This window comes from Phalangium opilio, unplaced genomic scaffold (assembly GCF_054372755.1).
Source record: "Phalangium opilio isolate 3A_F unplaced genomic scaffold, DU_Popi_V2 ptg000079l_1, whole genome shotgun sequence".
In the NCBI taxonomy this organism is placed as follows: Eukaryota; Metazoa; Arthropoda; class Arachnida; order Opiliones; family Phalangiidae; genus Phalangium; species Phalangium opilio.
The window spans coordinates 3,817,928-3,842,908 of NW_028324187.1; the positions used below are offsets into that span (position 1 = coordinate 3,817,928).

The window sequence follows — 24,981 nt, forward strand, 5'->3', positions numbered from 1 at the left end:
CCCTGAATGAACTTCGTTTTCGCAAACCAGTTCAAAGTAAACCTTGGTACGGTGTTCGTGAGGCTAAATATGTCCGCAGCGCTTGCTTGCAAGATGGAAACCCGTTTCAACAAGTACAATTAAACGAAGATTGCCTATATTTAAACATCTGGACTCCAAAATATCTCGAAGAAAATTTTCATGGTGTTCTACTTCCGGTAATGGTGTATGTTCATGGTGGAAGTTACGCCATTGGTTCCGGTAGCTTTCCTTCCAGTGATGGGTCCATACTTGCTGCAGTTGGGGGAGTAATCGTGGTTAGCTTTAATTACCGATTAGGTCCATTTGGCTTCATGTACTTAGACGATGATGAATGCCCTGGTAATATGGGGATGATGGACTTTGAATTGGCTTTACGTTGGGTACAACTTAACATAGGCCGATTCGGCGGTGATTCAAATTGTGTAACAATCTTTGGACAAAGCAGTGGTGGTGCAATGACAGGTTTGTTTTTATTGAACCAAGTACAGACTGGTTTGTTCCATCGCGTAATTATGCAGAGTGGTACGCCGTATAGTAATTGGGCAGCCTACATCAAAGACACTAACAGTACCCAAGAGATCAGTATGGCCATTTTGGAAAACTCGTCGTGCGGTGTGAAAGACACTTTATCAGAGGCCATGAGCTGTTTACGTCAATTAGACAGGATGGATATAATTAAAATAGCCTCAAACTTTGAGAGTTTAAGACCAGTCGTTGTTAAGAAACCTGAATTGATGCAGATTGTACAAACAGAAACAAAAGTGCTAATGGGAACTGTGGTGGATGATGCGTACTACCTAGTGTCCAGCCTTGAAACGGAACCTGACATTTTTCATGCATTTGCCGTTGAAGCTTTTGGCGATATCGAGCCGGAAATTGAAACAAATTTAAAGAATTTGTATCTAAAACCTAACACATCTATATTGCAAGGAACAGTAGATTTAGCAACGGATTTTATGTTTAACTGTGGTACAATTAAAATGGCTGAAGAGTTATCCAATAATGGAGTTCAAGTTTACGTTTACGAGCTAAACCATCGACCAGAGGTTATTGTCCGACCTGATGACATTAATGCTATTCATGGTGATGACCTTTTCTACATATTTGGGACTTTTTTGGAAAATGGTTTCGAGTCAGCGGAACATGAAATAAAGTTTGGGAAACAAATGATGGACTATTGGACCAATTTTGCCCGATACGGGTACGATTTGGCAGATTTAATAATATTTACGATATTATTCAATATTTCAATTTTACAGTAATCCCAATGAAGGAGTTAAACAAGAAACAAAGTGGCCTGTTTTCAATTCTAAGGATAAATGCACATTTATTTTGGATTCACCATCAAATACACGAAATGGATTCATCCGAGAAGACCAGTGTACCTACGTTACTTCTATTATGAACTAACACAAGGCGTTAAAATCCTTTTTTTACACTGCCGGTTCCGAGGATTTCTATCCCATATATTCGAAATCAAGCACCAGCGCTGAGCTCAAAGGCTTTTAAAATTGAAAATCATAAAATTAAAAAGCAATCTCGAAAATTTTGGACTCTTTGTGTTAATCTAAGAACACAGTAGGTTTATAAACGTTGACATAGTTTTTACTGAACAACATCTCGTAACAGATAACAGGGTAGATAATCTATTATGCCGACTAAGGGAGGCTTATGAAGTTGTGATAAGATAAGATACCATTTAATGCTTGCGTTCGTTTTTGTTTTCAATTTGCATCGAGACAAGCATTTTAGCTTTGTAATCAGTAAGACGCAATGAAATCTTATTTCGTTTCCATAATATTGTTAGTAATCTTAAACCAAGTACTTTCTGATCAATTTGTCAAGATCGACACAAAGTCAGGCCCAATACATGGAAAAGTAAATGAAACTCCAACCGGTAAGCTAGTGAATGTATTCTGGGGCATACCCTACGCCGAACCTCCTGTTGGTAAGCTCAGATTCCGGGCACCCCAGGAAGTTAAACCATGGTCCGAACTCAAAGACGCTCTCAGCAAACCCAACGCGTGTATACAGTTTGTTGGACCCAATGTTAAACATATGAAACCCAACCCATGGTGGCGCGAAGCACCTCATAAAGAATCTGAAGATTGTTTGTATCTCAATATATGGGTACCATATCCGCAGCCAAAAAAGGCTGCAGTAATGATATGGATACATGGAGGTGGGTATTATTCCGGGCATTCAACTTTAGAGAGGTATGATGGACAAGGCTTAGCCTCGGAAGAAAACGTCGTAGTTGTGTCATTGAATTATCGGTTATCTGTTCTCGGGTTCTTGTACCTTGGGACTCCTGACATCCCAGGTAATGTTGGGTTACTGGATCAAACAGTTGCTATTAAATGGGTCTACGATAACATCGAAAATTTTGGAGGTGATAACAGAAAGATTACTGTGATTGGACAAAGTGCTGGGTCTGTTTCTGCCGCTTTCCAGTTGGCTAATTTGAGTAGACAGGGAATTGTTAAAAAGGCTATTCTGTTAAGTGGAACACCTATGCAAAAATGGACAAGAATAACCAAAAACGAAGCCTTGGAAAGCGCGTCACACCTAATCAAGGAAGCTAAATGTTCAGAAAACGCGACTATTCAATGTTTGCGTAATTTACAATTAGAAGATCTAAGGGAAGCCACTTTGAAAGTCAGAGCTTTCAGACAAATTGTATGGCCTCCAGTTATCGATGAAATGTTTGTTCCAACGACCCCTGACTTTGTAAACGCCAATGGAGTTATTTTTGGCGAGACTCGTATGGATGGTGCTCATCAATTGGTCAGATACGCGTCGAAATTGATGGCTCAGAAACTGACCGACGACGAGATGCTGGAAGTTACTAAAAACCTGATTTACAATAAAGATAGTCATATAGCGAAAATGGTCCAGTTTTACTACACTAATTGGACTGCTCCAGATGATCTTGAAGAGACACGAAAGAGTCTTCTTAAACTGGCTACAGATGCCTTCATGACATGTGGAAATAATGAATTCGGGACACTTTTGAAGAAACAAGTAAGTTGAGATATTTTCTTCATTGCATAAACCAAGCGTTACCTTAATCTAATCCCTTTGCAGGGTGTTAAATCGTACCGTTTCATCTACGACCATGTACCAACTGTGTCTGACTGGCCAAATTGGTTCGGATCTGTACACGGTGACGAGATTGAATTCATATTTGGAGGAGTTTTGAATCCTAAAAGAGGTTACTCTAAAAACGAAATGAAACTGTCAAGAAAGGTCATGAGGTCACTGGCCAACTTTGCCAAAACGGGGCAAGTACAATAAACTTATATCAAAGGCGTCCAATTGAACGTGACTTAGTAGTTTTAGTTCTTTATTTATATAGTAATCCGAACGAGGCCAATGACGGTGACCCTGAGGCTCGTCCTGAATGGCCCTTGTATTCTCGAAACCGGAAGTTCATAAGTATTGGCTTGAAGGAAACAGTTGGTAATAACCACCGAGTAAAGGAATGCTCTTTCTGGATGAATGTAATCGATGTTCTATCGAAGTCTCGCGAAAAAATCGGAGACGGTTGTCATTCTAAGACGTCTTGAATGTCGTTTTATCACTTTCCGTACCACTTCGAAACTGTTGGGATCAGCATTTAAAATTTTTCATTTCCTTTCTCAAGAAGTAATTTCAAAGTTTGGCACAGAAAAAGAGGAAAGTGCAACTTAGGAAAGTCAATAAATATTTCGGCATCGACCGCCCTCTAACTCCTTAAGACAGTAAGACTTTGACCCCATAAAATTATAGTCTTATATTTTTATCACTCTGCACTCTGATTGTGTCATTTTAAATTTTAAATGTCATTTTAATTAATGATAAGATAAATTGTTTTAAAGAAGATTATATAGCGGTCGATATTTATCCAGGCGAGTATAAAGATGTTTTATTAATAATATTACGCGATTTGTCGTAAGAGTTTCTTTATATCTGTTTGGGTAATTTATATTTCAAGGTTAATGAAGTTTTTTGATGACATAGTAAAACAAGATGGTCAAACATATAAGCAAGCTACCCCATTTCTATTATATTCATCACTCTCATAAATTAAATCGCTCGAAGTGTCCATTAGTCACCATTACAATAACTTAATTGCTCATATTGTCTTTAATATTGTAGATAAAAACATAGTTCCAGTTGATTTTATACGCGTTTCGATTAAAAGAGATAAAATTCTAGCTTGGAGTGTCCCTTTAAATACGTTCAAATTAAATTATTTTTTCGATAAATTCAACGATTTTGACTAAAAGTCAATATAGGAAATAACTTGGAAACAAAAACACTTTAAATCGAAATTATCTTAAAAATAAGTGTCCGAAAATAAAACCCACAAAAGGGGAACCAGGATAAATTCCATTTGTAAAAAAAAAAGAATATCCATACAATCTAAAAATAAAACGTGAAACGCGTTAATCGTTCCTGATTTTTTCCCCATTTTAAAATTACGCAATGAACCAATTTTTTCTTTATTATTGAAAGCTGAAGTACGGGTATAAATATTCCTCAATCAAACACCCTACTCCCAGAAATAACTAATCATACAATGGCCATGAGATATTAGGAAAAACGGCGCTGTATCCACAAAACAGCCTTCCCCAAAAATATACCAGAAAGTTTTAGTCATGGGCGTTGATGATTTTTTTTCAATGCTTCATATTAGTAAAACAGGAGGCCTATCTTGAAAATTAGATTCGATATTTTCCAGAGTCATCGCTTGACTAGACATGGATATTGTAGTAAATTTAATACCGCTATGAATGCTAAAATACTTGTAATAAGCCCTGGTCAGGTTTTGAGTAAGTGATTAAAATGTTTGTTTCAATATTCATGGTAGTTTTAAATTTACTATTTCAGAATAATAGGGGCGCTATATATCGTTACAAAACTCAAGTATTTATTCATAAAAGTTGCCTTGTTGAAACAACACGTGGGTGAAATTGTTTGGCGCCAAGCCACAAAATTTAGTTGCGGTGTAGTTGATGAGCTTGTACGTCACGCTTTAGGGCTAAGCACCGACGTATGTTATTGAGGGAAAGTATTGAATATAATTCTAAAGTATAGAAGTTTTTGTATTAGCGAACTATACAAACGGAATCGGGTTTCTATTCTGTTTGTCGCGTGCGGTCGCGCTAAATACGCCTGTTATTCTCTCGCGCTGTGTAACCAATAAAAGACTTGTTTACAAAATTAGGAATTTCACGTCTAATTAGCGGAATTAATTATATGTACTCAGCAAACATTCAGAGCAGATGTAGGTAGATTTAGGTGATAGAGGAACACGGTTCTAGTCCGCTGGTGTTGAATAAGAAAATATGGTGTCAATTTTGGAGGTGACCATTACTGTCGTCTTAATTTGCGTCACTAGTTCATGGACTTTTGACCAATTTGAAGACACCAGTGAGGTCACCTGGGCTCACGCGGTTAACAGTTGGGCCAAATTGGATGAAGCACTGAAAAGTAAGTGTTAAAATTTTTAAGTTTCGAAATTAATAAAAAAAATCTTGTACGAAAATGATTGAGACATGTTGGGCAAAAGGAAAGAAAACGTGCTTTTCAAGTTTTATTTTAAAATAAGACTTTAAAACGGGGAAATGTTATAGCGAAATTTAGGCTTAACGAAAGTAACGTGTAGAAGGTTGAATGTAGAAACCTTTCCGTTAGTTTTTTTTTTGTACTACCTGTGTATTTTCAGACGAAACTATTACCTAGAAAAATCTGTGTTGTTATATTACATATACATAGCTTAGTTTTTAACAACCATATTGTTGCCGTTGTCATCTTAATATGCATCAAAGTGATAATCGAGGGGTTAATCAATCAGCTTAACGGTTGAACATGATTTATCTTTGACGTGTTCCAAAGGAATCATTTAAAGTCCTTTACTTAACCAGGTTAGAATGATCACACATAAGCCTTAACATGAGAATGATTAGTCTCTTGTAGAATCCAAAATGGTCCAATTTAACATAGGAAATACAGGATTTCTACAGGTAAATTTACCCCTTCTGAGGTTAGATTTTACTATAGCCGTTCAGCTTTGTAACTAATTTAAGCTCCTCTTTTGTTTGCATATATACACTTTCCCAAAATCTTCTTCAAGAAACTTTAAACTTAAAACCAATGATTAGTCCAAAAGTTTTAAATATTCAACTCTCGTTTTGTTTAGGTAGGATATTGTTTCTCGAAGCTGACATTTCTATGGGTTACGTCCGAAGACCGGACAACCAAAGTCCCATCTTGGAGCCCATCATGGCCCACCCTCCGTTGACGGTGTCTGATATATCTTTGCAAGAGTGGATAGAAATGGTGGTCGAAAGGGCCAACGCTTCCCGCGGAGTTAAGCTGGACTTTAAGAGCACCATCGCCGCTAATGCTTCATTAGAAATTCTAAATAAGTGGCAGGATAAAGTAAGTGAGCGTTTCCTCTTACCTTGGATATACAAGTAACGTAATAATCAAAAGTATGACTCTGTAATAAAATTAACAACAAACGGAAGGCCACTGGGATTTGTGCAGAGGTCCCTAGTGACTCCTGGTCCAATTTTTGCTACCTTAGGATGTCTGAGATTTATGTGAACCGTGATTGGCAAAAGTCCTACATGCTTCTAGTCCCCAAGAACTATAATAAACTACACAATTTCTTAACTTATTTACAAGCCCCATCAGTTGAAGTCAGTGTCAAAAAGATTAGATTGGCAATTAACATTGAAATAAAATTACGAGTCATGCTTTCTGATATTATGTTACTAATGATAAAACCCCTATTACAGAAAAACCTTGGAGTTATTAAATAGGGAATAGATTCTCCATTAGAAATCATTACAATCCTTTTTCTAAGTTAAAGCAGAATTGAACGTTGAGAACTCCCAGCGTAATTAGTTCAATCTTAAGCCATCCTCTTATGCGAAGTGTCCGGTGTTTATACCTTTCAAGCTGGTTACACAATAACATTATATGTGTAAATATAGATACTCTTTTATCATAAGACCCGATCTAAGTTAGTTTTCCCATACACACCTAAGTATATAATAGAGTGTTGTCTGAAATGAGCTTAACGTATCGCGTGACCCAATTAAGTGCGCTATGTACGTTCGTAAATTTAACTAAAACGTAAAGGTTTATATAAAAAGGTATAGGTTTGTTAGGGAGGGAGACTACTTAGCATTGCCTCCTTTTAGCGACCGATATGAAATAGGAAAAATAGAAGCTGTCAGATATGGGCATAAATAATAAGCTCTTTGTATAAAGGACTTCTTAGGGCTTAATATGAAAAGGCTTAGCAAGTTTTCTGTCAACTTGGTCTTCATTCATTTATGTAAAGCTAGCTACCTACCTCCCCTGATGTAGAACCAATAGTGGAATTTTAATGTCAAAGAAAAGTGTGTGGACTTATATCTTCAGATGGTGAAATTTTTAATTATTCATGGCATTAGGATTTATAATATAAATATTAAAATTCTTTCCAAAACACCTTGAGGCCAATAATAATAAGAGGGAAAATAAAAATAATATTACAATGGGAATTCATATCTCCCCCGTCTCTACTGAGTTAGAATTTATCACCGAATAGACTATTACATTTATTACATTCAGAGAAACAAACCCACAGGAGGGGAAACCGCCATCTTAAGTTATTTCAAAGAGGCAAGTTCGCTATAAGCTGAAGCCTAGCCAACTCGCACTGCCTCTAGTGGTGCTTATTGGCTCGAAGGAATTAGCCTAAGCCTCCTCTCCTTTGATTAATTCGATACTCAATAAGATATGACTAGCTCTTTCAACAGATACTACTTACATGGACCTTAATTATTAATATATTGAACAGATAAATTTCCCTCTATGGTTAAACGCTGATATCCTACCTGGACCAGTCAACGCCGAGACCATACCAGTCGACGCTGAAACATTCATCCAATTATCTCGAAAATACTTCCCTAACGCCACTCTATCAATCGGTTGGACCACCAACATCATTGCCGAGGAAGATGCATACCGTTACACTTGGAATCAGGTCTGGACTATGGCCAAGACTATCAGATGCCTCGAAATAGATGGTCTTCAACCCATCACCTTCCCCATTAGGGCCTTGTTCGTCAAAAACTCCTTGCCTCAACTATTATGGCTCCTTAAGAACATAAATCGTAGCTCTCTCACAATTTGGTCAAGTGTTTTTGACACGGTAGACATAGACTCTCTTTTAGAATTAAGACGATCCGTACCATTGAATGTTGTCTACTATGATATGCCGAAAAAGCAGCTAGATCGGTTTAACGAACTGAAAGTTAATGTCACTTACAACGCTAGTTTATTCCCCTCGAACAAATGGGGTGTCCTAAGGGACACAACTGAGCCATTTGGTTGCGAAGATGAGACGACAGTTTCTGGCAACACCGTGGTCTATGGTGGGGATCGCGTCATTGCCGTCTTCAACGAAAAACCACTTGAACCTAATTTAAACGTAACTGGTAAATTGTATCCCTACGCGTTGTCAGATATTGATGGTGAATTTGACGAGGAACGCGAAGGTGCCATGGCTATAATTTTAGCCAAGGACAAGACATTCTGGTCGGAAGGTCATTGGAAAACGTGGCAAAACTTAACCGCGTTAGCCATTGGTGTCCATTCACCCAACCACTCTGAATCATGTTGTTCCGTAGACTTTAAAATTAATACAGTGATGCCCGAAGGCGCTGTGTTATCTAATGTTATGTTGGACCCTTGTTATGGCCCCGAACCGTGTCTCGTGTACACGGATACGTCCAGTAATTACAATATATCAGGTGCCAAAGAATTGTTCCTTGGGTTTGTATTCATGGGCGAACGTGCAATGATTCTAGATGAAATTAGCGTCAACGGTGTGCCGGATTATTTCGTGCGACCTTCAAAATCCAATGCCATGTCCATAATAAGTAACATAGACTGGATGCCATTTGTAATTAAGTCATTAATAGTACTTATACATTTTTTTAAGATGTAACGTTTATTAAATATATTTTTTATGCAATCTAAATCAAGTCAAAAATGTACAAATCAAGTTTTAGAATATTTTTATCGTTTCATTAATTAATTATATAATAATTAGAAGCTTCAAATGAAATTAGTCTTGATAATTTGAAAATTCGATATAACGAGAAAGAGTACTTAATATAATAAATTGATTTTAAAAGATTTGACAAAAAATTTAATATTTTATTAACAGGAAACAAATTTGGTTTATAGTATCTGTAGACCGTCTTAAACCAATTGATGCGTTCCCATTCATTTTCCCAAAAAATTAGACTTTGACGTAATTTTGGCCTATTGATGTTACTCAGGCTACAGATACTCTATTTGGCCTACCGAATGCAAATTTTTACTCTTTCGATCGACAGGAGTCGTTGACTGAGGTCATGTCGCATGTTTTTCTGTTTCATTTTAGTTCAGGTCGTTGTAGAGTGCGGGTGTGCGGTTAGCTAGCTCCGTAATCCCGTTAATGAGTTTTCACGATGAAAGTTTCGAAAAGAACTTTTTGAAGATTAATGGGCTAGAAGTTTAAAGCTATCGCTGTTAAAACCTCGCGGCTGCACTTAGCCTTCTCCCATTTCTAAAATTTACCCAAGTGTGTCTGAATAATGTTTCTAGAGAAATCAAACTTGGCGATTTACTGCGACTCGCCTCATGTAAGCCGCAACAGGTTAGTTAGTACCTTTGCCTTCGAGCAAGCCGTATTTTGAGTTCAATCGGTCGTTATGTTACTTGGCAACGAGAGACCCCAGCATGAGTTCAAAGTTTATTAAAAAAGAAGAAATTTTGAGGTCCTTAGATTCTGACCAACATATGGTCAGACATTGGAATAGAGAATTGCTATCCGTAAGTTACGACGTCCGTCTGCCTTTAAGGTTCAAATGCCGAATTGCCTTCAAACTAAACTGGAGTGCTTAAAGTTATAATTGGCTGGAGTCCTACCGGAAGTACGGCTTTGGGCGGTAATGATGTCATAGGGTCTCCAAATATTGGAAACAGCGAATTGGTTCAGCAAAAGTTTATCAATCGAAGTATCTATGAATCTTAAAGCATCCAAAGTCACGTGACTAGGAACCAACCGGAAACGTCAAGTGGACATTAACACGTCAGCTGCTCTAAACCAAGATTGCTTTAGTTAATCTAAACCAAACCGACAAGAACGAAGACATGTCATCCGTTAAGATATTTTTGAACGAAACCAAGTGTACCTTGTTACCACGGAGTGTTTTGTACCAATTGACGAATGATTACGCTCCTCGTGAAACATCAAAAATGTACCGCCATATTTCGTTCGTAAGATAACGATGTAATAGCCACGTAATGGCGTCTCTCGAATCGACGAAAAGATAGACAAAAATAAAATAAGCAAAATCATCAGCGCAACACGGAAATTCGTAAGTACCCAAATGACTTTATTGATCCAATCCAAAGTGTTTACGGCTTTTTGCGCGCCACGCCACGCAAAATGGCATAGCTCGAACGGCCAATCTGATGGTGTAATACGATTGTACTCACTGGCGAAATCGTTTCCTCCTTTAATAGTATATAGTCGCGAAACAATTCTCAACTGGTCCAAGTCAAGAGTGTTAGGTTGATCGAAGTAGTCTTACACGAAGTTTTTCCCTGCATTTTTTTTGGTCTGATTTTTCATTTTGACAGTGAATGATGTTTTGAAAAGTACGAAGTATAATCTCCCTAGTGGCTTAGCTAGGTTTTACCTCGTTTTATTTTTCAGTCCTCGCGAATTTCCAAAAAGAATGTTTAAAGCGAGATTTCTTGGATTTCAGCTGTTTTTATTAGTTTTAAAATAAAAGAGTCAAAAATAGGAAAAGCGGTGAAAAAATTTTTTAAAGGAAAATAAAGTCACTCGAAATAAGAGAGTACTGAGATACTTTTCAAATCGCTCCGTGTATACATTAGGGAATTGGAATTTTGTGCGAAATTTTTGAGTCCAAGCCAAAGTCTTTTAGCTTAGGTGTCACATTTGTTTTCCCGTTATAGGGAAAAATATTTTATCTTTATTATTAGGCCTAGTATTATTTGAAAGTTTCTTGGAAATTTAAAACCAACTAAATGTTGTGATTTTTAAGAATAGCGGCGTGTAGTAATTGAGCGGCTTGGTTTGGAGCAACATTTAATAAACAAGGCGCTCAACCAGTAGAGAAATAAATTAACTTAACGAATATACCCAGTTCAGTTTTACTTTCAAAATAATAATAATTTTGGTCTATTTTACTACTCCACATAAATTTGGGCGACCTTCTATTTTTATGATTTTGCTTTAGTTCAGAAACGCGTATTAAATCTCTATTAAAAACCTATATTTTTAATTAAGGTCGTATTAAGAAAGCTAGCCCTTAGGTGGGCCAAATTCTATTCTCGACGCTGTCTTGTTATAAAGTTTCGTAAGTTTGTTACCAGAGCATAAAGCTGTTGCTTTTCAGGGGGTCCTTCAAGGGCCCGGGGCAAAGTTATCTGTTGATGATGTGAATATATATATTAATATGAAGTTCAGCTTCAATAAATGTATTCTTGTAAGTAGACCTAACCCTTCGTAATCCTTCACCTCTTCACTTATTTTTACTTCCTAGGCTTTCCCGAGTGTTCGGAACCAATTTCCTTTGGGCTATTTTTCATAAAAGATTGTAAAAATTTCCATAACGTCTTCTTTAATATCCGCATGGCTGGAATAATGTATCCTCGAGCTTCTCCTTAGCGGCAGAAGTCCACCTGTGAAAGGAAAAGGCAATTATTAATTATTTTTGATTGTTTTCTTCACGGTTATGATGACCCTAACGGTTATACTATTCAATGTTAACTTGAAAATGCCTTGCGTCATCGAATGTTGGGCTCTACAAACTTAGAGACCTACGTTAGTGTCATCCCGAGAGTGTTGACATTTACTCACGAAAACGAAACAGGAACATGACCTTGAAGGCAAGTTCATTGTTATTGAAATGTACTCTTTTCAGAAGGTAGCCCTCGGTATCGTCCTCAGTATATAGGGTTAATACGGTACTTTATATAGATCCAAAGAGTTGAATAAGGCTTCAATGTTCTCTGTCCACAATAGTCCTAGATAGGAACGTTTCACATTAAGTTCTAGACTTTTGTTAAACGCAAGAAATAGGTACATATGATTTCTTCAGCCGGTCTGATACTCGCATGAAGATATTCCTCCCACGACTTAATTTGAATACATAATATTATTCGGGTTTAATCTGAACACGAGATTTTGGACTGCAGCCCGTCCCTACGCTTCGTATATATATTTTATAACAAATAGCCTTCAACAAATTCGAAAGGTTGCGCTATTCCAAACAGTCCAACCCTCTCGAAAATATAACTGAAATAAATTCGAAACAAAACAGTAACACCATAAGGTTATATTTTAACTTAGATAAGTTTGACAATGGTAATGGGGATATTGTTGTGAAACGAAGCCCGGCGAGGTACTGCTTGATAGGCTGGTAAACTCTTCAAAATTTAGAAAGTTCAACTGGGTAGCATTAGTAATCTTCGGGTACTTATGCAGAATATATATTTAACTTATGGAACATTCAAAAGTTTACCTTGAGTTGTTTCTCAATGTAAACAGGCGCCGGAATATATTGTAGAGAGCCGCGATTGTATTGGAATAACGCATTAAGCAGTGGCGTAACTACGTCAAATGCGCCCTCCCGTGAGACTCATGTTTGCGCCGCACCAGGGTTGCCACGGAAAATCTTTCAGATTCGAACTCCCAGAGTTTTCCAGGTATTCCCTGATCTTAAGTCTCCACCTTTTCCTTAAGGCAAAAAGTATACCATCCTATTTATAAGGAATTTCGAGTTGTCTTCTTATGTGTACAGTTTGGTTTTTAATTAGTAACTGTCATGTGTTAAAGACAGCTGGACGCGTCATTCGCACTTGCACCTTTCAAACAACTGCAATTCTTGTCGTGCGTTAAGGCGATATAAGTTAAGATTCTGCAGCGAAAAGTAAAAGTCCAATGTGTCTCATCCTGAGCAGTCTGGCTCAAAACCTTACAATCCCAAGTCACAAAATCGCGACTCTCAATAAAGAGATTTAAATTCGAGTCCAACTGGGACGAACAAACTGAAGGCGCAAATCCAGCGAATTTCTTCAAGTATAAGTCCAATAGTTTACGTCTCCTATCTCTCGAGTCACTCAGTCCCGAAGCGGCTCAGGGGTGATTTTTTTTATCCAACAGAGGATCCAAACTCCTCCTTCCCATCCTGAGTTGGTTGGTCGATTTCAGAAGCTCCCGCAGTCTCGTCAGTCGAGTCCCACAGTCCCTTCTAAAGGATATGCCTTGTCTCGTGGTGTTATCGAACGGGCAGAAGAGGCTATAAAACCAGCAGTCCCTTCTACAACCGAATCAATCGGGTAGCGGGAACTGTGTCCGGCGGAGGCTGGAGCAACAGTCATTTCGGTGGTAGGCAACGTAAGCAACGCGCGACAGTCTTTTGTCCCGGTCCACGAAAAGCGTCGTGGCATGTGACTCGAACTGCAACTTAGCCGCGTGCTTTGATTTCTATGTGAAGAAGTACACTTTTTTTCTCATCTCAGGACACAATTCTGAACTTGCTTTTTGTGTCCCTGTCTTTTTCTCGCGGCTTTTAAAACCCTTATAGTGCGCGACTTGGTGATAAAAAAGAGTACATTGCCTACCTTTTTTTCCTCTCGACAACGCGACACAGCTAAAAGTCTCCGGACTATCTTTTGTACTTTTGTGCCGGCGTTAGAAAAGCCCTTATATATTGACAAAATATGCCACACGTATTATCAAGAAGCTTTCTCTGCAAGAATGAAAGGTATTGTGTCATTTGCGTCGTCCTTTTTTGTAGAAAGATTGCTTAGCACCATTAGCAAAAAAATACTTGCAAAAGTATCCACGAAACATTCTAGTGATTTAGATTTCGCAGTGTTACCCCTTTTAGTATATTTTCTGCCGGTAAAATTGGCAAAACATATGAACATGGACATTTAATGGTGTATTAGCGCATAATTTAAACTAAAATGAGGTTTGGGTAGATTGAAATACTTCAAAATATGAAAATTAAGTCCAATAACGTTTGGTATTTTAAAATCGAATATATTTCGAAAACTTGAAACAAAATAAGTCATTTAACTCTTGATGACAACGCGTCAACGTCATCAAACCTAATGCAAACCGCATATCTTATAACAGATATATTTGTCGAACACAGAAAATCAAGGGATTCCTTGTATTGGATTCAAGATAAAATATTCGGAAAATTAGGCCTTCATATATTTTTTTTTAAATTTTGGAAGTATTTTATCGTTAAAAGAAACTTCACGTTAACAGAGTAAATATGTACACAAACAATTTTGGAAGTGTAGTTTAAGTTTCGCCGAAGGTTTTTTTCTTAGAAATACTTTATATGAAAGCCATATTTCAACGGTTCCCAGGCCAGCCGGATTTTGCAAAGACTATGAACTCAATAACACTCGTTTTAACTTCTAAGTTATCCGCTTCTAGCTCTCTCAGGGTGATTTTCTTTATTGCATCCTTTGGGTGAAGTAAAGTCCAATGATAGACGTTTTTTGCTTCAGTAACTGGACAAGAGGAACGAACCCTTCTTACTTTTGTATAGTTAGAGCGGACACCTCGGGCGTTCTTGCCTTAGCCTTTCTTTTTCTTTCGCTTTCGAATAAAGGATGATTCTTCCCTGATTTATTGAAAGGTCTTTTTAGATTTTTCCACTTCCTTTAGGTTGCGGTACAATGTGTACAATGGTTTTAGCTTAAAAAAAAAACCCCCATCATGCTCAATGAATGTTCATTGAAGGGTTAAACTTATTTTCTACATCATGCGATATATTCTTTTCATCTATAAATATACAGGGTGTTTGTGAAAAGTCCATCAATAATGAAAGGGCGTATTTATTGGGCCATTTTGAGTCGAAAATGTTCTATGACATTTTGCCGTCCGAGCCACCGTTTTCGAGTTATGATTTGAATATTTTAGGGATGACCCCTTCATTAAATTAGCGCTGTCTTTCAATTTCTTAATTAAATTTAAGGGGTCATCCGTAAATTACTCCAATCATAACTTGAAAACAGTGGCCCGAACGGAAAAATGTCATAGAACATTTTCGACTCAAAATGGCCCAATAAATACGCCCTTTCATTATTGATGGACCTTTCACAAACACCCTGTATACCAAGAAATAATAAGAACATGCATGGGTGTACAACAATTACTTACGGAGATATGGGTTCCCAAATAATAGAAAATTTTGCTTTAAAGTATGTGAGATGAGTTTAAGGCAATATTAAATGGTTTTTGAAATATTTTCAGGCCCGAAATTATGAAATTATTCCCCTTATTTTTGGAAGCGTTAAAGCCCAACTCTATCCAGGAAATTTTCGCTTACTTGGTTCATTATTTTTCATTAAGTTCTTCTCTGTAGTTTGGTGCGTGAATATAAAGTAAGAAGACCTTATAATGTTCATTAAAGGTGTAGTCTAGAGACAAAGACAGACTTGAACGTGGTAGGCCCAAAGAGACTGGATACTCTTATCGGTTTCCACTCCTTAAGAACACCAAGGACAACGCTAGTAAATTATTTAAAAATATCATCTCTAAAATAGAAGAATTAATTGACTAGACAATATTAGAATAAATGGGATTTTTCCATTTTGAAAACTCAAACTGATAATTCTACTCGAAAATACTGATAATTGAAAAACGTCATTTTGTGAGACTTTCCCGTTAAAGCTAAAATATGAGAGTAATACAGACCAACCCCATAACCAAGGCCTTTCCTAGTCTTCTTCTAAAAATTTTTAACTTAAAATTTTTGCCAGTAAACGTGATAAAACTTATTTCTTTTATTTATTTCATCTTCCACTTAAATTCTTTTTCTTTATTTTTTGTTGGTTTATTAGCTTAAAGTTTTTTCGGAGGTAGATGATTAATGAAGTGGAAGGTATACGGAAAGATACGTAGCCTTATATTGTTTACTCCTTTCGTAGTTTACTCTTTATTCATTCTTTCAACTTGAAAAATGTGTCAAAGGAGGAGACAAAAAATGAACAAAAATTTAAATTCAGTCCCTGAATCCCAGAAAATCTTTCCGCATTAATATATCTTGAAAGTACGTATCCGGAAATATCGAGGGGTTGGATACTGCCCTGTCCATATTGTGTTCAAATACCGTTCCCACTTGAATCAGCTCTGTAGATTTTCACAGTAAAGTATCCAACACCGTTCGAGAGCACACTCACGTAGACATAATTGAAAATCTGTCCTCTAAAAGTTAAATTGTAGAAAAATAAAAATTCCTGAATTTTTATTTTGGCATCGTAGTAGACGTATTTAGATCATTTCAACTCTTACCCCATTTCTAAAACCCCTAGGTCTATAACTTATTTGGCATAGTAATAATAATAAAGATAATCAGATTTGATAAAAATCCTTCAGCATATTAAATAGAAACACATTCAGTGTTTTAGCTGCCTTTTTTGCAATCTGATTTCTTTTTTTTTATTATTCTATTTTCGCGACCTACTTTTTAATAAAATGTTATCGTTAGAGTCTACTTTTTATATGGTTTAATGGCACCTTAAAGGGAGTGTAATAGTGTTTTGGTTTTTAGAGATATAAAGACATTTCTTTGTTTACGTATTTCGAACGCCATTTTAAAACATGACAACAGTTTTAAGCCAATACCTATAATACCCCATCTATAGATACATAATGAAACAGTCAACTGGGTTATTCCATAAGCAAGGGTTGGCATTTATGGTTGCCATTTTCCAAGATGGCACACAGGGTTTTGGGAAAATCTTCCATATAGCGAGTACCTATTACTTAATGACAATGATGCACTTCTGCTTCCTAGGTAATAAGTTGAAGCAGTTTTGAACTGTGCATTGGATCAATTAGTTACTCGGGAGCTACTTTTACCATAATATTCGTTTTACAATACCTTTAAACCAAGCATGATGAGGTGGTATCGAAGTAGACGGTGGTTCCACTAACATCGGAAACCTCGCCGTATTTCAATTTTATCTAGGAAATCTGGCATTGTTTCAAGGCTCCCTCTAACTTTTATATAGCTCACCATGGCTATCTCGAAGTCTAACCTAGATTGTACTTTAAGGGTCCAAATTCAACGGGTCTTTTTTTCTTTCTATTAGGTGGTAATTGCCGTAGACCCTTTAGGATTTGGACACATTTATTGCCAGCAGTATTATTTTTTTGGGTGAGAGACCAAGGTAGTTTCGAAAACCTTTTTTTCCCAGAAGGTTTCCCTTGTGAAAAATAATCATAAACTATACCTTATGACTGCTATTACAGTTGAGATTTTCGTCTATTATTACTAAGAGGTGTTGGGAGGTTTCTAATTTCACTATATATTAAGTTCATAAGATATGTTCCATATGTATGAAACTACCTATACTTTGTAATACTACAGACTTACAGCTCGAGCTAGTTCGAGAACGACAAGCGAGAATTGAATGGCTACAGTCGGTTAATTTTGCAGGGCATCCATCTTTCTATTTAGTTTGTACTAAGCCTTTGATAGCGCTTCACCAGGCGTCGCTTTAACTCGAATCTATGACCTACCTCAATCATTTCATGACAAGCTCCAGTTTGTAACCAGTGATAAACTTATGGAACATACATTATAAACTTATGGTTTATAACAAAAACATGGATATTTTCATTGCAATCAAATTTAACTTGAACCAATTCAAATTTAGAATTAGGATAGAGATTTCCCAGAAGAAACATGATTGCATATTTCAGTTTGTGTTACGCAATTTGTATCAGAGTTATAGGCCAGTTCTGCCTTGTTTATAAGCGAGTATAAGATATTCTAACCACCATCTAAGGCTCAAGAGACACAAAAACTATTTGATACGTGCTTATGATGCTGTTGAAATCTTTTTAGTTTTCTCCCAAAGTTTTGGCGAATTTTATATGATGTAATGTAATATTTTGTAGACATACATTTCATTTTTTTAAAGTAGATTTTTTACGACGCTTTGAAATTCCAACAGACAAGTAACTGTTGCGGAGGAATACTATTTTCAAAATAATCGTGAAAAGAAAATTTTTAAGGTTGATATGACCGCGTATGGTTCGAAATTTATTCCGAAACTTGAAAAATCTTATATTTATTTCAGGAAGTCGTTTGTTTTTGTTTGTTCTTTACCAAATTCGACCAAACTTCATGGTTGGTATCAGTAACACCAGGGGTAGATGGTCAAAAGTGGTTTGGTTGAGTCAATAAGCTTGTTCAACAATGTCCTTCTCTAGACCAGTAACATTTTTGTCTTTTTAATTGTCGACTTGTTGTATAACTAAGCATCGTTAAATTGAAAGTGGTAATAATGGTTAGATAATCAAAAACCTTCGTGTAAATATTTCAGACGGGTGTTACCAAAGACTATATAGTGTTTATATAGTATATATGGACAGAAACCTCCACTCTTCAAGTTGCTATTTCGGGCCCTGAACAATTCGTAGTGTGAAGCAATGCTCCTTGAACCATGTTTTCGACTTTAAATGAACAGTAGTGATAAGTTGCATTGATGTTTTAGCTTTCATGATTAACTTTGGATAAATATATAATTTCTCATACATGGAATAGAAATGCGATGTGCCTCTAAGCCGGGTTCATATTGAATAGATATCAGAAAAGTACAAAAATAAGCTCTTCTCATTTTACTCTTTTCGTATGTATTCCACAAGCCCCCTTCAGACCAATTACGGGCATTGACTCTATCTGTCGCCCTTCCAGATACCACAGCTCCGGGAAAAGGATTTTGGGCGAATCCCCGCCAATGCACTAATTATCCCCATAACACTCAAGCAGATGATTAGTAACTTTAGACGCGAAAAAGCCGCGCCGGAACTCTGCAAAACCAAATTTAGTTTCAACGTCTACCCAATACAGTTGGATCCAATGGTAAACTACAGCAGGGACCCAAGGTAACGCGGAGTAATACGTGAAGTGAACGATTGTATACCTAACAAAGTATGATGAGCGTTCAAAGGGAATTAACGCATAGTCTATCGCAGTTTCATCTAGATACTTAACACTAATAATGCTTGAAAGCCTTGAAATAAAGCTCTTTTAATGAACTAAATACTAAGAGTGCTTCAAGGTAGATTACGAGGGGTGGGGACTGTCTCTTCCGCAAATTAGAATTGGAACTGAAAGACTTTCAAGCGGTACTTAAGCGGACTGTCAACATTTTAAGTAATTCATATGGTCCATGAAAGGTACACAAACATTGAAGAGCTATTTCATCTAATTAGCGTTATACTCCATGTTTGCAATAAAATTCCATATAATTTAGAGACTCTAGTTCCCGTTCAAAAAACTTCGAATATTAGTCATGTAGTTTTATCTTAAACATATCCATGAATAACCTTCGTTTGACACTTTACTCTGTATGATCATGATTAAAATTTTAACCTGTAAAGTAAGTGGTGAGGTATAGTACCTCTTTAGAACATTTATAGTGGTACACTCATGTTATTTCGGTGGGGAATCGAATGAATACCCAACAATCCACAGAGATTCACCTACTTCCAGCCTCCCAAAAGAAAATTAAACGAGTTAGAATGAAGAAAAACGAAAATAAATCGATAGGAACATAGCTATCTTCTTCTAACCTTCTCCCAACACGATACCCCGTAAGTCTCTATTCTTGTAAACAATCTCGCCTTAATTGGAAATTCTGTGGTGTTTGTAGAATGAAACGAGGAAATTTTGCTCGGGTTTTATTTATTGTTTAATGGTTTAGGCCCTGTGGATCTAATTGTTTTTTCGAATCTATCTATAGGTTTCTTCGAAGTTAACCGAGGAAATGTAAATATTTTTTCACGATTTTGCTTTATCTTTAAAGAGAGACCAAAACAATAAGTTTTATTCTACAGGGCCGGTAGGCCCTTGTAGATATGACTTGATACCGTTTTGTAACGTTAAAGTAATATTCACCCGCTTTTGCTAATTTCCTATGGAGATTAACATGGGTTTTTCGTGATTTTTCCCCACCGATAACTTAAAAACTGCAGCGAAGATACTTTTCGGAATTATCTTAAATTAACAATTAAGTATTAATTGTGTGCTATCAGCCAGTTTGATCAAAACAATTAAGTCTAAGTATGTTAATTTTAGTTAATTACAGAAGTACGGCTTTGACCATCGTGATTGGACATAATAATTAGCTAGATCTCTTGTAAAACTCAGTGTTATTACGTATCTGTAGTGTGGTGGTTATCACGTCCGCTTCACACGCGGAAGGTCCCAGGTTCGAGCCCTGGTAGATACATGTATTGACCATCGTGATTGTACATAAGAATTAGCTAGATCTCTTGGAAAACTCAGTGTTATTACGTATCTGTAGTGCAGTGGTTATCACGTCCGCTTCGCATGCGGAAAGTCCCAGGTTCGAGCCCAGGTAGATACATGTTTTGACCATCGTGATTGGGCGCTTGAATTAGCTAGATATCTTGGAAAACTCAGTATTACCACGTATCTATGGTGTAGTGGTTATCACGTCCGCTTCACACACGGAAAGTCCCAGGTTCGAGCCCAGGTAGATACATGTTTTAACCATCGTGATTGGACATAATAATTAGTCAGATCTCTTGGAAAACTTAGACTTACCACGTGTCTGTGGTGTAGTGGTTATAATAAATATTTAACAATTATTGAACTAAACTTGGTTTAATAATGTGACATAGGTACCATACTTTTTCCCTACTTTTAAAACCATTAAACTAAGTAATATTAGAAGTTCAACAGATTGTCAAAAAAAGATGTTAAAAGCCACTGTAAATGGTGCTTATATGCCTAATATTTCCTTAATACTTCTAAATAATATTAGTAAATGGCGTGAATTGATCATAGAAATGGGGTTAAAGTACACCCTAAATGATGTCTTTTTTGGCACCGGAAAAAACAGCATATATGGTGTTTGAATGCACCATTATATTTTAGAGTGCAAATGTATGACGGTAAAGCAAACATAATTTTTCAAAATTTAATTACATTAAGACTGAAGTGACAGATATTATATAAAAACGTCTTGGTTTGGACCAAGACCGAAAAAACAAACGATATGTGTGAGGTTTATCAATTGACTGAAGTTTCAGGTATTGAAATTTTTTTCTAGTTATTTTTATCCACTCAATCCTTAATCAATATTTAATTCAATCAACTGATTTTACTGTTAATCGATCTAGTCCCTCTAAATTAATTGAAAAAATTACATATCTACGCTTTTTTAAGAACAATTAATTTCATGATAAAATGTTTTCGGAAAATGTAATTGTTCTTGAAAAAGCGTAGATATGTAATTTTTTAAATTAATTTAGAGGGACTAGATCGATTAACAGTAAAATCAGTTGATTGAATTAAATATTGATTAAGGATTGAGTGGATAAAAATAACTAGAAAAAAATTTCAATACCTGAAACTTCAGTCAATTGATAAACCTCACACATATCGTTTGTTTTTTCGGTCTTGGTCCAAACCAAGACGTTTTTATATAATCGTTAATGGGTTCATTTCTTTTAGTAACGTGTTGTTTCCACAAGTACTTTCATAAAGAATGCAATATTCTTTATCCAGAGAAAGTGTTCGAAAGATTTCACGATATCTATATAATCAAACCGATTGCAATGCATTTATAATAGAAACAACCCAAAGATGCATGAATTGGCATCATAAATTTCCAAGAGGTTATACGTTTTGCATTGGTTCATATAACATCAAAATTGTATTGCAGGAAATAAGAATTCTAGTTTTGAACGCTCAAAAGTCCTTTACAGGCTTCTGGCACATCCCTACAAATTTTCCCATCGCAAGATACTATATGGTTATGGCGTATGACTAGCTACAATAAAGAGATTTAATGTAAATAACCATAAATGATTCTAGGTCCAAATTACGACCATACTGTTTGCCAATGCCTAAGTATCAGTGTTCCTACGCGCCTTTTGCTTAACTAATGGCCGCCCCCACATTTTGGCGCCATAAAAGCGTATGTGTCTTAATGTTTTATGCCGTTTGCTTTATTTATTTTTTTTGCTAAGCAGAGAGGTGCTTAACGTAGTCTATCTATTCTTTAGGCTTTCGGGTTTCTTTAGAATTGAATCAATGCATTACAAATGTAGCGTAGCTAGAATAGAATTACCTCTTTAGCTCTTTTGTTCTTTGTGCCCGGAGTTAAAGTCTATTACAACAGGAAGAAGTAATCAAATGGATCACCAAGGGAGTGGGGGTGGTAAAGGAAATCGAATAAATTTTGTATTACCTAGGCCTAGGCGAGAACATTGCCTCTCATTTATTATTTAAGAATGAAACGAAAAGGGAATGGTGATTTTTTACCTTCTTCTCTCTTTTCTCTCGAGTAGAAGCGCTTGCGCTATTTCTCCTGGCAACTTTTAAAATGAGTTTTCATTCCAAACGAAACTTAATCCAATGAGGCGAGAGAAAAAGCGTCTATTTCTTACGCAACTACCTATCTTGAAAAATAATTATTACACCACACCACGCCATTCCAAGTTTTTTTCGGCCTACTAGAAGATCATATCTTTGAAGTAAAGCCATCCGCACAGAAAACACCTGAGTTTTTCACTGCTATTGTGAAGAGAGGTAAGACCGCAACCTATAGTATTCATAGTGATAGGTTTGGTTTAGTTCGGTTCGATTAGATTATGTTGAGTTCGCTTTTCAGGCTTAGTGTGGGGTCGGTTTACCATCTTCTAGCCAAGTGATTAATTAAAGGGTCATTATAGCTTACGAAGCTGGCAGAACTGTCACAACCAGACCCCCTAGTATTCATGGTGTTAGGCTTGTGATAGGTTTGGTTTGAGTCGATTAGGTTAAGTTTTGCTTTTTTAGGCTCAAAGTGTGGACAGTTTACTTTCATTTAGCCATATGAGTGAGGCAAAGAACTGCTGTTTTGCTAAATTTTGGAATGGTGCAACCCGACTAAACATTCCATTAAACCACAATTAGTCTGAAAGCTAGTATAAATATTATTTAGCTAGTGCCTTTCACGTTTTTCGTTAAACCTAACGTGGGATCGGTCGGCTGCTAGCTTGCTAGGAGAAAAAAAAAATCCCGGGCAGTCATATATCACCTAACTCATATCCCTCCCTTCGCAGAAACAAAAACTTATTATTAAGGGCTGAAATATAGCGTGCTAAGGGATCGTTATAAGGACCCCCGAAACTCCGCAATCAGAGTACACCGAGAAGAAGAAGCTCTAGCGCCTTGTCAGCGAACGACCTGTCCTTAAGGCTTCTCATAGTAAAACGGAACGGACAAGACTGAGGGAAAAATCGGTGAAAGAATAGCTTCTTCCTAATAGGTCACGAAACGCTAACGGTCTTCGTGACCCGTATTTCACAGCTAGATACAAAAAGGTGTATTATACCAACTCTTTTTGTTCCAAAGCGTCATTATCCCTATTTACTTTAGGCCTCAGAGAGCAACACATATTGCGCCCTAACTATTTTTCACTTCCTTTGAAGGTTATGATCATATAAATGTTGAGGACCCTGGTAATTACTTTAAACCGGAAACAAGAGATAGAAGAATTTAGGAAGAGTCATAGTTTGGCCCTCCCCCTTTATCGTTACGTCATTGGTTATCCAAAAATCAGTTACGATGTGTCGCCCATCATTTTGTAGCTATGACAACATCATTCTTAGCGATATTTCTATTAATGCATCAAAACCTATTGTTTTTCTTCCTGAAATATGGTGAATGTCTATTCTGTTAATACATTTGCTTGCGATATTACGTTCCTGTATCGCACGAGTAAGCTTATAGGAAGCGGCGTATCCAGCACTTTTTGTCAAGCGAAAGAATCCCCTTATCTAAGCCGTATAAGTTCTCTATCTTCCCAAGTATGTAGGTAATTTTCCTTATGGGTCGATGGTTCAAACTCATTCGAGAGAGAGAGAGAGAGAGAGAGAGAGAGAGAGAGAGAGAGAGAGAGAGAGAGAGAGAGAGAGAGAGAGAGAGAGAGACGTTCTTCATCCGCCGCGGTTCTTAGAATGAAGCTCGGGCTTATTTCGGAGGATTTAACCCGCCGAGCTATCCATTAAGAAAGCTAGACATATTCCACGTTAGACCTAATCGAAATCACTATAGTGCCATTTAGATTAAATGTTATAAACGCCATTGAGCCGAGCATATGCTTCAGACATTGATTTATACTAAAAGGTGTACGGGGAGCGGGCTTTATTTTTTAAATCGATGGGATCCCTTGGAATTTGTTATAAATTGAGCAGTTTACTAAATGGGGTTCGGTGCTAGTCTGGCTGTGGGGGTGCTTTTGATATATTGATGTTATAGTGGACCCCAAAGGCCGGGGCCCTAAGACGTTTATCGATACCGGTTGCGGACGAGTATCGGAGTGTATTGCAGGCGTTGAAAACAGCCTCCAGCCCACCTCCTCGTCCTATCCAAGGATAGATTAATAGCTGGTTCTTGAAGATAAGAACTTGCGGAGAGATGGCAAGTAGAATGTCACTTTTTATTTCGTTGTACTCTAATTTACCAGGACGTCTTGAAATATTGTACGTAGTTTAGTCAAAATAAAAAGGTACAGACTAGGAACGGATTAACCACAAACCACTAGACAGATTGTAAAATTCTAAAGAGCCCAAAATCTATTCATTGTTTATTTGTAGTGATGACTTAGGATCACAAACATCTGCATCCCTTAAACACAAACATTCTAGGTTTTACTTCTCTTTGATAGAAAAATGATGAAATTCATAATGAAACACGTTCTTAAACCTCAGGGTTTTTCCAATGAAGCAAGAAAAAAAAACTGCTAATCCAACCCTGTCCGAGACAGTAACTAATGAGCGATGTACAATTGTGGTATCCACTCAACCACAGTTTTATTTCGACCATTAATTTC

General features: G+C 36.8%; 3 protein-coding genes, 1 long non-coding RNA gene and 3 other non-coding genes across 10 annotated transcripts in view; 6 read left to right on the forward strand and 1 right to left on the reverse strand.

The window, feature by feature from the left end:
• The first annotated feature begins 94 nt into the window (after nt 1–94).
• On the forward strand, nt 95–4,865 carry LOC149654252 (acetylcholinesterase-like). Its single transcript, XM_089845240.1, has 5 exons — nt 95–1,222; nt 1,281–1,402; nt 1,790–3,045; nt 3,109–3,305; nt 3,380–4,865. Exons 1-5 carry the CDS (start codon nt 201–203, stop codon nt 3,588–3,590), a joined length of 2,808 nt encoding a protein of 935 aa, XP_089701366.1. The 5' UTR covers nt 95–200; the 3' UTR covers nt 3,591–4,865.
• On the forward strand, nt 4,475–9,219 carry LOC149654253 (uncharacterized). 4 transcript variants are annotated; one of them, XM_089845706.1, is made up of 4 exons: nt 5,510–5,933; nt 5,986–6,032; nt 6,209–6,450; nt 7,865–9,219. In XM_089845706.1, the coding sequence occupies exons 3-4, from the start codon at nt 6,241–6,243 to the stop codon at nt 9,014–9,016; spliced, it is 1,362 nt and encodes a 453-aa protein (XP_089701832.1). In that variant the 5' UTR covers nt 5,510–5,933; nt 5,986–6,032; nt 6,209–6,240; the 3' UTR covers nt 9,017–9,219. The 4 variants fall into 4 exon arrangements, with proteins under 4 accessions (XP_089701828.1, XP_089701830.1, XP_089701832.1 ...); XM_089845702.1 differs by lacking the exons at nt 5,510–5,933; nt 5,986–6,032 and adding an exon at nt 4,475–5,499; XM_089845704.1 differs by lacking the exons at nt 5,510–5,933; nt 5,986–6,032 and adding an exon at nt 5,372–5,499 and having other exon boundaries at nt 6,171–6,450.
• Nucleotides 9,220–9,323: 104 nt separating this feature from the next.
• Nucleotides 9,324–13,226, reverse strand: LOC149654254 (uncharacterized). The gene is made up of 6 exons (XR_016370554.1): nt 12,615–13,226; nt 12,177–12,388; nt 11,951–12,117; nt 11,592–11,772; nt 10,251–11,517; nt 9,324–10,157 (listed from the first exon to the last, which is right to left on the reverse strand). It is a non-coding gene; the product is annotated as an uncharacterized LOC149654254 (long non-coding RNA).
• Nucleotides 13,227–13,368: 142 nt separating this feature from the next.
• LOC149654255 (uncharacterized) overlaps nt 13,369–24,981 on the forward strand; it is a 32,040-nt gene continuing 20,427 nt past the window's right edge. Inside the window, exon 1 of the mRNA XM_089845707.1 lies at nt 13,369–13,859. Within this exon, the coding sequence (XP_089701833.1) occupies nt 13,816–13,859 (44 nt within the window). The 5' untranslated portion in view covers nt 13,369–13,815. The remainder of the gene's footprint in view (nt 13,860–24,981) is intronic.
• Nucleotides 20,292–20,364, forward strand: TRNAV-CAC (transfer RNA valine (anticodon CAC)). Its single transcript has one exon. It is a non-coding gene; the product is annotated as a tRNA-Val (tRNA).
• On the forward strand, nt 20,430–20,502 carry TRNAA-CGC (transfer RNA alanine (anticodon CGC)). Its single transcript has one exon. It is a non-coding gene; the product is annotated as a tRNA-Ala (tRNA).
• Nucleotides 20,568–20,640, forward strand: TRNAV-CAC (transfer RNA valine (anticodon CAC)). The gene has a single exon. It is a non-coding gene; the product is annotated as a tRNA-Val (tRNA).